Below are 14,717 nucleotides of genomic sequence, written 5' to 3' on the forward strand. Positions count from 1 at the left end.
GTTTAAACACAGATAACGATGTGGTCTCACCTGCGCTATCAACACGTGATGACGGCATAAATTACAGTTATTCCAGCATAAAGCACTTGCATTGATAAAAGAGTGACTGGTTTGTCCACATATTTTTTTTCTCTCTCATCGCTCTTGTTGTAATGTATTGGGAAGCCAGAATTTGTATCCATCAACAGAAACATGCATTAGCTGAACTCTAACAAACCATATTACAGATGCATTGTCAGATTTAAGTTGAACCGCGGTCCTAGTGTATGCCGAACCGTGAAGGGATGTTTGCTCGACAAGCTTGCGCATCTTTTCCGCGACACGCTCAAACCACTCAGCATGCTTTGCTTTTCAGCTCATGCACATCAGCTATACAGGCGTGAATATTGAATGTTTAACATTATATTAATTACATACATGTACTTCATAGTAGGGCTGGGACAATAAATTGATGCATCACGAATCGAGAAATGATTCTGCATCGATTTTGAGATTTTCCGAAGGCATCGCGATTCACTCTTGAGTCGATTCTGAGCTTAGTTTTTAACAGCAGATGGCACTGCGTGCTTTAGAAATAGCCGAATTCTGCTTGCTTCCAGTTCCTTACACACGCACCATTTGAACCTAAAATAATCAAAGTTTGAAAAGTTTGAAGCGAATTAAGGTTGTTCACAGTGGGCTGTGTTTACATTGATCTTGCATCATAAAAGCATAAAAGCTGATGTGCAAGTACATTTAACCACTTACATTACTCAGCCGTACGCACAAGCGCACTTCTTCGTGAGCATTTGAGTGTGCAGTTAAAAACTAGCCTAGAGCGCCATCTGCTGTTAAAAACTAAGCTCAGAATCGATTCAAGAGCGAATCACGTTGCATTCTGATAATCTCAGAATCAATCCACGAATCGTGATGCATCGATTTATTGTCCCAGCCCTAATATTAATTAGATAATAATACTAGCCTAATATTAACAATAATAATAATAAGAAAAATAATAATAATCGTTTTGCTATCGTCAAAGGCGTCAGCCACATGCGATATCTGACTGTCGTTGATGCACGATACTGTCGTCTATCGCACAGGTCTTCAACTAAAATTGCTTGAGGTCCAGTAATGAACCCTCCTCACCAGCCGAGGTCTGGAAACTTATTCCTAAAAACATGAATTGATGGTTTTTGCAGGATAGTTCAGCTCAAATTTAAGATTTTAAGACCATTTTTAAGACTTGCGAAAAGCATGATATACAGTTCAGACACATGTTTTCACAAAAACAGTTTTATAAAATGATACATTTCACATTTCAGCCTTTAAACTTTTTAAAGGTTTTTTTTTTTTTTTTTAAGAAAATGGAGTCAAAAGTATCAATTATATAAATTTTTACAATTATTATCAATCAATTATTATATTAATTAAATAACACATATATTTTACTGACGTCTTAATTGTTTAAGTAAGGGATAATCAACGGTTTGCCATGCATTAAAGGATTTTAAATGCACGACGTGGAGGCCAAGAACCACCCGACACGAAGCGGAGTGCATTAAAAAACCTTTAATGCTTTAAAAATCCTTTAATGCATGGCAGGCCGTTGATTATCCCACTTATTTCACAGTCATTTGCCAGCATAGGGTTGGGCGATATGACCAAAATTTTATATCACGATATGACTAATTTTATATCACGATAACGATATATATCACAATATAGTTATTTTTTTTCTTTTAAAAAGGTTTTTATAATATTAAAGTCTTTGATACCATAGAATTTTCATAATCCTTGTCACCAATGTCAATATCAAACTAATACAAGCCTAAAAAGAGACACGCACACACACAAAAAACTATAAAGATAAAGTCAGTGATGAAATAAGGATAAGAAACGAATTGCAAGCAATAGGACAAAAACTACAATAAGTAAGAAACGCTACATACATTGCGTAAATTAATTAGTCTTCACTGTGTTAATTACATCTATCTATCTATCTGTCTATCGATAGATGGATTGATAGATATATTTAACACGTGTATTATGTATAGATTCTATACATGTATATAAATATCATTATTATTTTTTAAAATTTTTTCTTATTAAAGTTACAAAAGTGATTTAGTCAAGAGCAGTGAGAGATTTTCTCACGTCCCGTGGTGGCGTGTAAAGATCGCAGTCATCCAAATTCTGAAAAATTATTACCGTAAACAATGTATTTTGCGACACCACGAAATAAACGATAGAGCAAAATATGAAACGATAGACTTTTTATTTCATCCATCCGATATATATCGTCATATCGCACAGCCCTATGCCAGCATTGACAACAAGCTGTTTATGATGTTAGCAGCACAAGATTTAACCGGAAGGGTTATTTTCATCAGTTACGTCTCGTTAGATCTAGCATTCTGCCCACTTCAAATCAGATGCAGAGATGAAATAGAACGCATCTATTTGAATGAATTATAGCATTTATTTGAATGAATTATTGATCGATCTATCGAGAGAAAGAGATGACAGTTGTGTGCTTGAGTTACCTGTGTCTGCGTGTTTTTCTCTACAAACGAAGCTGTTTAGTTATTTTCGATTTTACCTCGTTGCTGAGAAATATAATGTAGCGATCTAGTATCTATACTATTTTATTAATAAAAGTCGTGGGGCAGCACCGACAATAAGTGTCTGTATGCGCGCAGCGCAATCTGCAATCTCCGACCTCTCTCCCTCTCACTGTATTTATGTGCGAGTGGTGTGTGTGTGCATCAATTAAAGCAGCACATTAAAGGGGTTGTCGATCCACCAGTTCACATTTACAGCTCTGCGTATTTGCTGCGTAAAAACATGGGTTGATTTTCATGTTGTTCTGAACAAAAACAGCAGACGGGAAAATGCACATTCATTCTCTGCCAGCAGGTGGCGCTGTCAGACCGTCAGAAATATAGCAGTTTCCCCGGTAACGGCAGTACACAAAGCAGCACAGCATCTGACTGCAGCACTCATTTATTCAATGAAATCATCGCCTATTGAAGTTTAATCGTCACATTCAGCCGTATCGCAATTCTTGTCTTTCCGTCCCCAAATTTAAGACCTCCTGAAATCATAATTTCTTGTACCATTTAAGACTTCTTATGGCTTAAAATTTAAAACTTAAGGACCCGTCAACTTTCCTAATTTTTGAGAATGCCATTGTTTTTCACTCACTGAAATTGAATTATTCACTTGTCTGCGCGCCGCTCTCTTCACTGCATGCACGACTGTACGTCTAAACGTAGCAACCCGTGGCGCAGTAGGACCCAAACGGCTCTACTGAGCTGACCTTGATGTGCTTGATATAAATTTGATTTTATTAGAAATTAGCATTTGGCATTTATTTATTTCATTATGTCAAAAGGCTTCGCGGTCCGGATGGACGCATCTCGCGGTCCGGATTCGGCCCGGAGTCCGCCAGTTGGCGACCCCTGGTCTATCGGCACAACCCTACTTGATATAGGTAATGAGTACAAAACTGACAGTCAGGAAGCGTGTTGAACTAATAAGAAGCACATTATCATCACAATATTGTTGGTGCTGGTTAATTTTAAATGAAAGTAATATCGAACATATCGTAAATGTTCAGAATATTGCTTTCTTATTTTGCTGTCATGTTTTTTAAAAATGTTCTTTATAAACAAATATTGTCATCAGACATAAATCATACTCGGGCTTTCTACAGAGGCCTCTATAGACAGCTACATTAGCATATCATTTACTAAATGATTTTTCTGTGCTGTCTCAGTTAGATTACTCACTTCAGACTTCAGGGTATGTGTATGAATTGTGCTTTATTGCACTGCTAATGTTTTGGGCTTTTTTCCTCTCAGGTAACCCCCAGTGACCGGTACCACCTCATGCCAATCATCACACCAGCTTACCCTCAACAAAACTCCACTTACAATGTGTCCACCTCTACTCGGGCCATCATGGTGGAAGAGTTCAAGCGGGGTCAGTCTCATTTCTGAAGATCCCTAGAAACATTCTCATAGTATAATGAAAAGAATGATCTCAAAATATTACATAAATATTTTCTCTCCCTCATGTTGTTTCAAACCTGTATGACTTTCTTTCTGCAGTGTAACACAAAATAAGATGTTTTAGATAATGTGCACCTTTATTGCTTTCAAACTGCGAAAGTGAATGGAGACATGGTCTCAAGTCCCCAAAAAATGTACATTTAAAAAGTGCCATTAATATTACGTACAACTTATGGGCTATATTTAAAGTCTTCTGAAGTTTTGTTTGAGGAACAGACCAAAATTTAAATTGGCTGAAAATCCTCCCGTCTGCAACAGCTCTTAAATCCCATTTGTGTTCAGGTACATTCAAATATGGATCTAGGTGGTGTATAAACTACTTTCATGGTGCTGTTTTATTTTGTCCTTTAAGTACAGTGTGCAACATCTGATTAAAAACCGAGTCATACAGGTTTGGAATAATGACGGAAATTTCATTTCTGGTTGAGTGATTTGTTTTAAGCTAAAAGACGCTGATATTACACCAATATTACACGTATTTGACTCACATTTGAATTGTTTAACTCCTCGCAGGTCTTGCGATCACGGATGAAATATTGCTGAATAAAGCAGAATGGTCCAAACTATTTGAAGCACCAAACTTCTTTCAGAAATACAAGTATGTATTAAGCTGAATATCCTGTTGGACACTCATGGTGAGAATTAATCATTTCAATAAAGATTTATTTCTCAAAACTGCACCCACACACATTCATAGCCCATTCACAATTACTATTTTATGTAATCAGTGTCATCAATTTGAAATAAAAGCAGAATTTTGCATACGATCGGTTTATGCATATGGAGTACAACACAATGGCTTTTATGACACTTCAACGTTTTTGACAGTTAAAATGTGTTATAGTCCTGCTGAACAAATTACAATTGTAGAGCATGCCTGAAATGTAAGCAGCATTTTTTGAGATGGTTAAATTGATATATTTTAAAGGTAGGTATTTAAGTTTAAAGTGGTTTTCTATTTAAAAAGGTTTTATTGGTTTTCTTGTGCTATATTAATTTGTATACAATTCAAAAATAAAATGTTTTAGTTCACAATTCGTACAATGTATTTCTTGTTAGTCTGTGTTTTCATAGTGTTTCTAATTTTGTTTTATTTTCTATTTCCGTCAATGTTTAGCATTTAGTCTGTCTGTGTTTTTGTTAATTCTTTTTTAATTAGTGTGGTGTGAAGTTCATCATAACAGCTTGAAGTCAATATTTCAGTCAAAAGAAACAGAATTCAAACTAACAAAATAGGTATTTTTTAATGGTTAATGGAGGTCTAAAGCAATCCAATCAACAATTTTTTGTTAGTAGGGGTTTCATCTTTAACAAATTTGAACTTTTTTTTCAACCTTTCTGAAAACCCTTCACTGTACGACACAATCTTCTCACCCCACATGAGGATGCAGCGACTGAATGCAGTTCATTGTGGTGCTCAAAATTGCCATTATTTCTTCCTTAAAGACAATGTAGCAATTAGCTAGTTTCAAAGAATGGATTAAATATGATTGATTTACAGTATCTCATTCTGTTCTGTCCAGACAAATCCCTAATATGTAATCAGTGTGGGAAAAATGTCCAAAGTGTGTTGCTTTACATACACATTCACAAATCATAAAGTTATTAACTTTTAAGTTGCGGTCAAAATGCTAAATATCTTGGTTTTTGTTTTGATCTCTATTAATTTGAGCTATCTCACAGAAAATCATGCATTTTTGTAATCAATATAATGCTGAAAGTTTGTACATGACACCATCTGTTCAAATAACAAGTAACCGGTATTGAGTCACTTTGGTAGGACAAAGTTAAACAGTTTTGCTTCAAAGAAGCAACGTATTTTGTGAATTTTTAGTGGGAAACAGGATGGGATAGTTCACCCAAAAATGAAAAAGTTTCTTTCTTCTGTAAAACACAAAAGAAGGTATTTTGAAAAAAGTTGGTAGCTAAACAGTTGCTGGTAGCCATTGACTTCCATAGTATGGAGGGAAAAAAATACTATGGATGTCAATAGCTACCAGCAGTGCTTTTTCAAAATATCTTTTGTGTTCAACATAAGAAAGAAACTTAGAGGTTTGGAACAATTTGAGGGTGAGTAAATGACAAAAGTTTCATTTTGGGGTGAACTATCCCTTTAAGAACATTCTTTTTCAGTTTGATTGACATAACTGATCAGCATTTAGATCTTTTCATGTTTCTGATCTACTGTAAAAGATGCTGTGAATCAGCTGTTAACGTTGTTCAAATGCTTAGTGTGTGTTCATGAGTGGTCCCTGCTGTGTTGAGTGAAGATATATTTGTCTTTGGAGAGAAGTGTCAGTGATATCGGGGCGGGACGGCCCTGTAGGTTTTGCCGGGTTTGGTTGAACAACTGTGGTCTAAAGGATGTAATGGCATTGTTCTGTCTTTTATGTCCCAAGGCATTATATAGTGTTGCTAGCAAGTGCACAGACAGAGAAGCAGCACTTAGAGTGGTGAGTACAGCACTGTCACATGCTTTATCGGACTGATGTTCAGCTCATGTGCCCTGCATCAGTTTAAAAATGTTGTAGGCTAGGACTAAATAAACTGTTTGTCTGACAGGGTGGGCCTCGTGGAATCAAAGATCCGAATCCTGGTGGGAAACCTGGAGAAGAATGAGTTCATCACACTCGCTCATGTGAATCCACAGTCATTCCCTGGGCCAAAAGAGGAAAGTGAAAAGTGAGTTTAAGATGCTTTAACAAAGGCTTAAAACTGACCCAAGAAAGGAAGTGATGTCAAATGTGGTAGTCTTTACTCGCTCTTTCCTGTATTTGTATACATACAGGGAGGAGTTCAGCACAATTTGGGTAATAGGTGTTGTGTTCAAAAAAATGGAGGGACCAGAAAATCTTAATGTGGACCTGACGTTTGACATCCAGTCCTTCACAGACACTGGTAAGTCTTGCTTTCTCTTGGCAAGAGAACAAAAACACACAGCTTCTGTTTTCTAGATGTTTGTTAGTATTGCGCCATGATTAAACTTCTCTCAGTAATCAACATTTGTTCTCTGTAGTTTACCGGCAGGCGATCACTAGTAAAATGTTTGAGGCAGATATGAAAATCACAGCCATGCATGTGAAGAGGAAACAACTGCAACAACTACTGCCCAAAGTCGCCATTCAGAGGAGCAAGAGAAAGGCAAGCGTTCATCTGTTATTTTGTAAATAGGCTGAACAATCGTTTCAAAATGTAGAACAAAATGTAAGTGATTTCAAGTAATAACTCGTGGTTTCAAGGTGTACTTATTATTTTTTCCTTCGTCGGATCATCAATCTTGCTGTTGTCTAAAATTTTAATGAAGTTTTGTCATTTGACATCCTGGAATTTATTGACCTTGACACACCTTTGAGGGTCTACATGGGTCCTCTTTATGATATAATTTGACGTTTTACTGTTTTTTGGCTTCTTGCATGCTTTATGACTTTGATTTAGTGGACCAAAGCCTCACTGCCTATTTTTAAATGACTATTAAATGATTATGCTAGATTCTTTACTCTAGGAATTTAAGCATTTTAGATCAGTGGTTCCTAACCCTTTTGACTCAAATTGTCCAACACAATATTTGAAGGCCCCCCGTATTGTCTATATAGATATTTCCTCTGGTGTTTTATGATAGTCTGTTTGTTTCCAGACTTTTTTGTTAACAGAAACTGGGACAGTTGATATTTAATTAAACACATTTCATTATTTGATTACAGAATATTCTGTATGTCCTTCAAAAAAAAAAAAACAGAAGTTGGAAAAATTATCTCTGAGTTTTGTTTTTATTTTTAGAATTTCTTTCTTTCTTAATATTTAAATAATTTAATTCTTCCTCTGGCTCCCTGGTTTAGGATCACTGTTTTAAATGCTTTATTATTATTATTATTATTATATATATTTTTTAATCGATATATAGACATTTATATTAGTGCTGTCAAACGATTAATCGCGATTAATCGCATCCAAAATAAAAGTTTTTGTTTACATAATATATGTGTGTGTTCTGTGTATATTTATTATGTATATATAAATACACACACATACAGTATATATTTTTAAAATCTATCTATTTACTATTTACGATCTATTTACATGTCTATATTTATATTCATATAATTTATATTTTAAATAAATATATTTAATATATAACAATAAAATTTTTCTGAAATATATACATGCATTCATAATTTTAGTGACTTGTAATATTGATAATGAGACCTTTCTCACTCAGCAAACTCACTCTTTTGTTTTTGTCTCTGTTTTCCTGTAGCATTCATCTGATGGCCTGCGTGTGATGAATGATGGCAGTCTCGACCTGTCCGTTGACAGTGACAACAGCATGTCAGTGCCGTCCCCCACGGGCCCTTCGGCTGCCAAGATCGCCCGTGCCTCCAGCCCTCAGGGGTAAAACATCAAACCATTTTCACCTGGTCACCTGTTCCCCTAACTTCATTTTATCTCCATTAACCACTTGTCAGTTTTCTATAACTCCGATCTTTTGGGAATACCAATAGACATGGCTTTTTCTTTCTTTTTTTCTCCTCTCCTCTCTCTCTCTCTCTCTGACTGTAGCTCCACTGGGACTGCTACAAACACCTCAGATTTGCAAGGAAATATGGACACTTCAAGAGGAAGCACGTTCCTGGCAGGTGGTATGTCTACTGGGGTCTTAAAGTCATTTTAAAGCAGACATGTTTATTTAGTAATTTTGTCGTTTGATGGAATAGTTCACTGAATGAACTCCACCTCATCGTTCCAAACCTCCACAGAACACAAAAAGATATGTTTTGAAGGATGTTAATGCTGCTTTTTCCCCGAAAGATTTATTTTATTAAAGTCATCCATATAATTTTTTTTTAACTTCATATTACTTCAACCATATTTTCATACGTCAGAAGTCAAACCTGGTGTGATATGGCAAATGAAAGGCGGTTTAAATATCACTATGGAAAAGAACAGCGTGAACATTCTTCAAAATTGTTCCTTTTGTGCTCCACTGAAAATAGTTATGTGTTTGGAACAACATTAGAGTGAGTGAATGATGACAATACTTTTCATTTTTTTTGGATAAACTTTTTTTGTTGTTGTTTTTTAATTACTTGAAATAGTATTTAAAATTTCTGTTTGTTTAATGTTTTTACGACTTCTTAATGCTAGTACTGATTTTGTGTGTTGATCATTGCAGTGGATGGCACTAAGCCAGTTAATGTTGGGACTTCCAGCAGCAATACCGTGCGAAAGGGTGCAGCTCCACTAAAGCAGCCCACCTCACCAGTTCAGCATGACTCAGAGAAGAAACCCGAAGTGGACAGTGTACAGCAGAACCCTCATCCCAGTCCATGTTTAGCTGCTGGACCTGCCAGTAAGAGCCCTGCCTCACCCCTTGGGAATGAGACGTCCGAGAAAGCCAAAGTAGAGGAGGTAAGACAATGCTCATGTGGAATGTTTTTTAATTTTGTATTCTACACCTTTTTCAATCCTGTCCTTCACAGTGTTCACGACTAATACTGCAAAATTACAAAATAAAAACAGTAATTTTATGTGTAAATTTTTTGCCCCATTCAAGAGTCACCCATTAACGTTAAATATAAAGTGTGGATAGCACCTGAAAAGTATAATTAAATCCTACTCTTCCAGCTCTCAACCCCAGAAGCAAAGTCCTCGGGTGAAACTGATGGCCATGTAGCTGTGGATCCAGAGGTAATGACTATTTTTTTCTTACTTTTTCTTGCAAAAGTGGCAAAATTTGTATCCACTGAACTCGGAAGAGGCAGTTTGTCTGTAATCTTCATGCTGTTCATCACTAAGTTTGAGTGTTTATGTCATCTTGGTTTTTTTTTTCAGCAGAGTGTTGAAGTGGTTCCTTCAGAGGGTGAATCTAAAACAGAGACAGAATTAACGGTAAACCAATGATAAAAAGGGTATGCTGGTTATAATGATAAATGGAGTGAATATGTGAGAAGGCTAAATGCTGATGTTATTTCCTGTCATTCGCAGGCAGTGGACACCGCAGAGAAGATACCGCCTACACAGGTAAGGACAAAATTAACAATTTTTAAGCTCTAAATTTTTTTTTATTTTCTTTAAATGAAAGCTCACGAAATACCACCAAACAAATCAGAATTTTTAATCTCTAATGTTTTCAAATATCTTTATGCATTAATGTGCATTAGGGTTTATGATGAACGCTACAATTCAAACGTTTTGAGATCAGTAAGATCTTTAAGTAATGTTTTTATTCATCATGGTTTTAACAAAAATATTAAGCAGCACAGCTGTTTTCAACATTGATGATAAATGTTTTTTCAGCACCAAATTAAGTTATAGAATGATATCTATGATGTCTGAAGGATCAAACGGAAATGTAGCTTTTTAAAAATTCAATTGCAGAATAAAATAAAAAAATTCTTACATTTAAAAAAGTAATTACATTATATTTGAAATTACATTTGAAATTATATTAAAATAGAAAACAGTAGAAAACCGCTATTTTAAATTGCAAATATTTCAGAATATTGTGTGTGTGTGTGTGTGTGTGTGTGTGTGTCAGTAACATTAAACAAATCTTACTGATCAAATTTGAATGGTAGTGTAAGGTAATTGTGATTTGTAGGCAAGCAAATAAACATTTTTAGAGCTTTTAAAATAACATGCTATAATAAGGATCTTTGACAATGTTAAAGATCAGCTTCTGCAGTGTTTGAAGGACTGGAGAGAGACTTTGGTATAATTGTGTTTATTTAAAAAATATCATTCATTTGATGATCATTATTTAATTTGAAATAGTCTTCTGTAGAGCTGAATGGAAATTTCTATCAAAATGCCCAATGAACAAATGGATAGTGTCCACTACAGAAGATAAATGTATTTTCAGTTATGGAAAGCAATCTACAAAAAAAAAAAAAAAAGGAACACATTTATTTAGGTCATTAAGTCATATTTTAGTTAAAGTTAATATACAGAATTTTGGACCAATGAGATTTGTCAATTGGACACGGTTATTCATGATTATTCCCATCCTTCTCAAAATTCAGGGTAACACTTTATGTGAATGAATGTAATTTTCTCATTTCCCGTGACCTAATCTAAAGTGAGAACTATTCACTCCTTATTACCAATTACTGTGGTACCTTTTTACTATGGTACCAATTACTATACCTTTACTATGAGCTAATTAATAATTTGTTTATTACAGTGATAATGATTCAAGAAGTCACAATTTGTATAGATTATATTAATGCATTAACTACAGTTTTTAAACTATGAATTAACTATAAACTAAAAGTGATTTGTAAGTACTTCATTAGTGTATACTTTTTAAGTGTTACTAAATTGATGATTTATCTCGTCAATGTTCCTCAGATAGCCTCTAACACTGATCTGTCGGATGTCCCGATCCTCCCGGCCAACCCCACCCCCGTGGTCAAGAACTCTATCAAGCTGAGACTCAGCAGGTAGAAGCGGCTCAATCTTTGGCCGGTCTCGTACTCAGGAGGTGAAAGTCCCTTTGTTTCCTGCCCATGTGCAACACGGCTCTCCACACGGGGGCAGCTCTGTTCTTCCACAAACTTCCCTGTGCCCTCTCCCTCCCCCCTCCCCTTTGGTACAATGCAAAGAAAAAGAGATGTCATACCCAAAAACCTCAATGTGATTTAAGGTGTTCGTGTGATTTGGTGCACATGCTTTGTAAATCTTATCATCCTTCTGTTTTGACCTGAAAGACGGTGACGCTTTATGCTTTTTTTTTCTTTTTCTTTTGTAAACCAGTAAAGAGGCATGTAATTATATTCCAGGGTACAGTTGGTCCATTGGAGACCAATCCACCATATTGTACAGAGCTGAAGGTATAGATGAGCATCAAAGCGTGCTCAGTAGGTGGAGATGCATTGAATCCGCGTGAACTTATGACAGTACTAATCTGACATGGAAAATTCACTAGCTCGCTCATCCAGATGATTCTAGCTCACTAATGCAGCTGTAATTTAACCAAATCAGTCTCAGATTAGTGTAAACACCATCGTTTTGCTCCGCCGTCTTGGCAGGGCATTAATTATGAGTGTTACTAGAATGCATTAATTAGGAGTGTTACCAGAATGCTCTGAGGAGACCAGTGCTGGCCTTTCATTTAGGCTTGTTTTACCACATGTATTTATATATATATATATATATTGAACCTTTTATTTGCTTTGAACAGCTCAGTTTTCGTATTATATGCTGGGATTTTCCCTAATGTGGAATCAAAGGTGCGTTTCGAATGACTAATGTGATTAAAATGGCAGTTCATCTCGTTACTGTTGACCTGATTTTGAGGATATGGATGTAAAAATATAAAAGATTGATTGAAATTTCAAACGAATGATGGTTTATTGGGGCAGGAGAGTTGTTTTGTTTATTTCTGAAATCTGTAGAAACTTTTCTTACTCTGTGTTTTGTGTTGTTGGTCTGTGTTGACTCTGTGGATTCGTGTAACGGTAAAGCTGCCGCCCCAGGAACATTGTCGCCACAGCTAGGGCTGGGTATCGAGTTCGATACTTTTTAGGCACTGACCGAATTGCGACTATTTGAGCTTTATTAAAACTATTTGCACTGATTTATTGTGTTGGTTACACTTTGTTCCTTTGTGCAGTGGCTCAGGAGATGAGTCTTTGAGATTGTATAAACATCAAGCTGAAAAATAAAACCAAAGTTTTTTTTTTTTTAGATAATGTAATCTTGTTAAAATTGATTTCATAAAATTGGTATCAGAAAAAAGTATCGTTCAGGAACCGGTATCGAAGTCAAGGTATCGATATCGATATCGAACATTTTTGAACGATACCCAGCCCTAGTCACAGCACAGATTCACTCCTGTGAAACGCCTCCTATGGCCTTGCAATGTTCTTTCATACGCTTATTTGTAAGGACAAGGTATTGTACTTTTTCACAAATAAAAGTCTACGTTGTTGCAAAGAGAAATCACTGTGATTGGTTTATTTGTGTTGTCTCGTAACAATAGCATAATTGCTTTTGACATTGCACACATTTAAAACAAAAATATATTTATATTTTTTATATTTTATTGTTGATAATATATATGTTGAATAAGTTTTCCATTAAGTTTTTCTCAATCACCCTCCAAAAAAAAAAAGAAAAAGTTTTTACTTTTTAAATTGAGCTGAAAGCCATTAAATAGTCCAACTATACTTTAGATATATTGTTAAGGACTACTTTTTTAACTTTAAATATTTTTAACCATGATAGTGTTCACATCGTATTCAATTTTGGAACATTTTTTTTTTGGTCTCATTTTTTTTGTCCTTGTTACAGTGTAATTACACATAAGTACTGAACAACAGTAATTGGCAACATGTACTTTCTATTTATTTAAGGTTAGGGTTTGGTGTCGTGTTAGTTGCTTGTAATTACCATAGACTGTAGGTAATTATGCATAATTTACTGTTATTACTACAGGAAATGTAACAAGGACACGTTAAAATGAAGTAGTATTTATAGTCAAGGTGTAGGTAATGACTGACATTTACAAATTCCCAAACAAAACTCAGCAAATCAGAGATAATGTTCTCTACACTAAAATACTCTTGAAAACTAAAATATCCTTTAGCCTTAGTGGTTTAAAGTAAACAACTTGAACACCAATAGTCCTGACAGCCAACTACCCTGTTTATCCCAATGCACTGCAAAATTTTAAATTTTTGATCTTTGTTTTCATTGTGTGCATTTTTTTTTCTTAAAGTGGACCCTTTAGGCCAGGGCTGTCCAAACTCGGTCCTGGAGGGCCGGTGTCCTGCAGAGTTTAGCTCCCCTTTATACCCTACTTTGCAAAAGCAAGTACATTTGGTCATTTTCTGGAGAAAATGTGACTGATGCTTATCCACACACAACATGTCACCAGTCATCACAATGCATTACTGGCTGCGGATCTGCGTTACTTACTGGAGTTGCTAGATAGATTTCTAGAATGTTCTGGGTGCTTCTTCGAAAGTTTATAATTACAAAGTATGAGCAATGCAGTGATTCTTCCCCAAGCAATCAGTTTCCCAAACTTTCCCCACTTCTACAACTGATCTTCCAAACAGCTAGTCTTGTCCCAAATTCATGCTGATGGTTGAGCTAGAAATTCAAACAAACAGATCGAAGTTTGAAAGCACCACAGTGTTTACACTCTTCAGCGAGTCAACTTATAACTTATCAATTGGTGAAATTTTGCAATTAATCGAAGTTCAGGAGACATTTAGAAATCAAACACTCTCAAACTATAAAGTTGCTGAATTTTAAAATAATATTTATTAAATATTAACATTTCAGTGATGGATTTTGTACAATTTTTGTACAATAAGCTACTTTGGTACTGTGTTCAGTGCCATTTGTTATCCAATTATATCCTGAAGCAAAACCAACTGAGAGCCACTGATCTTATTGATGATGTGCCACATTATTAAAACAAGGCACTTCTCAAAATATCTTTTGTGAGCTATTGTATTAATCATTTTGTTACAGTAGGAAACTGTAGCTATATCCTTAAAAAAAATCAAATGGAACAATTTTATTTGCCCAAACTATTACCTATGGATATGTTATTACATGGACAGCATATTAAGGGCATTAGTTTGCTCTTTCAGCCATCAAATCACTGCCCAGTGGTCAACAAAACAGACAAGACACAACATAATTTAAACT

The 14,717-nt window shown here is 35.4% G+C and overlaps 1 protein-coding gene across 3 annotated transcripts in view; it reads left to right on the forward strand.

Annotated features, from left to right (window-relative positions):
- LOC107679678 (poly(A) polymerase type 3-like) overlaps window positions 1-12,206 on the forward strand; it is a 27,182-nt gene extending 14,976 nt beyond the window's left edge. The window contains exons 11-23 of one of the 3 annotated variants that reach the window (XM_016475298.1): window positions 3,846-3,966; window positions 4,569-4,653; window positions 6,455-6,508; window positions 6,618-6,737; window positions 6,844-6,953; window positions 7,072-7,196; window positions 8,311-8,444; window positions 8,613-8,692; window positions 9,226-9,461; window positions 9,678-9,740; window positions 9,885-9,941; window positions 10,038-10,073; window positions 11,403-12,206. In XM_016475298.1, the coding sequence (XP_016330784.1) occupies window positions 3,846-3,966; window positions 4,569-4,653; window positions 6,455-6,508; window positions 6,618-6,737; window positions 6,844-6,953; window positions 7,072-7,196; window positions 8,311-8,444; window positions 8,613-8,692; window positions 9,226-9,461; window positions 9,678-9,740; window positions 9,885-9,941; window positions 10,038-10,073; window positions 11,403-11,498 (1,317 nt within the window). In that variant the 3' untranslated portion in view covers window positions 11,499-12,206. The remainder of the gene's footprint in view (window positions 1-3,845; window positions 3,967-4,568; window positions 4,654-6,454; window positions 6,509-6,617; window positions 6,738-6,843; window positions 6,954-7,071; window positions 7,197-8,310; window positions 8,445-8,612; window positions 8,693-9,225; window positions 9,462-9,677; window positions 9,741-9,884; window positions 9,942-10,037; window positions 10,074-11,402) is intronic. The other 2 variants (XM_016475299.1, XM_016475300.1) reach the window with 2 other exon arrangements.
- Window positions 12,207-14,717: the final 2,511 nt, after the last annotated feature.

This window comes from Sinocyclocheilus anshuiensis, unplaced genomic scaffold, assembly GCF_001515605.1.
Source record: "Sinocyclocheilus anshuiensis isolate Anshui unplaced genomic scaffold, SAMN03320099.WGS_v1.1 scaffold280, whole genome shotgun sequence".
In the NCBI taxonomy this organism is placed as follows: Eukaryota; Metazoa; Chordata; class Actinopteri; order Cypriniformes; family Cyprinidae; genus Sinocyclocheilus; species Sinocyclocheilus anshuiensis.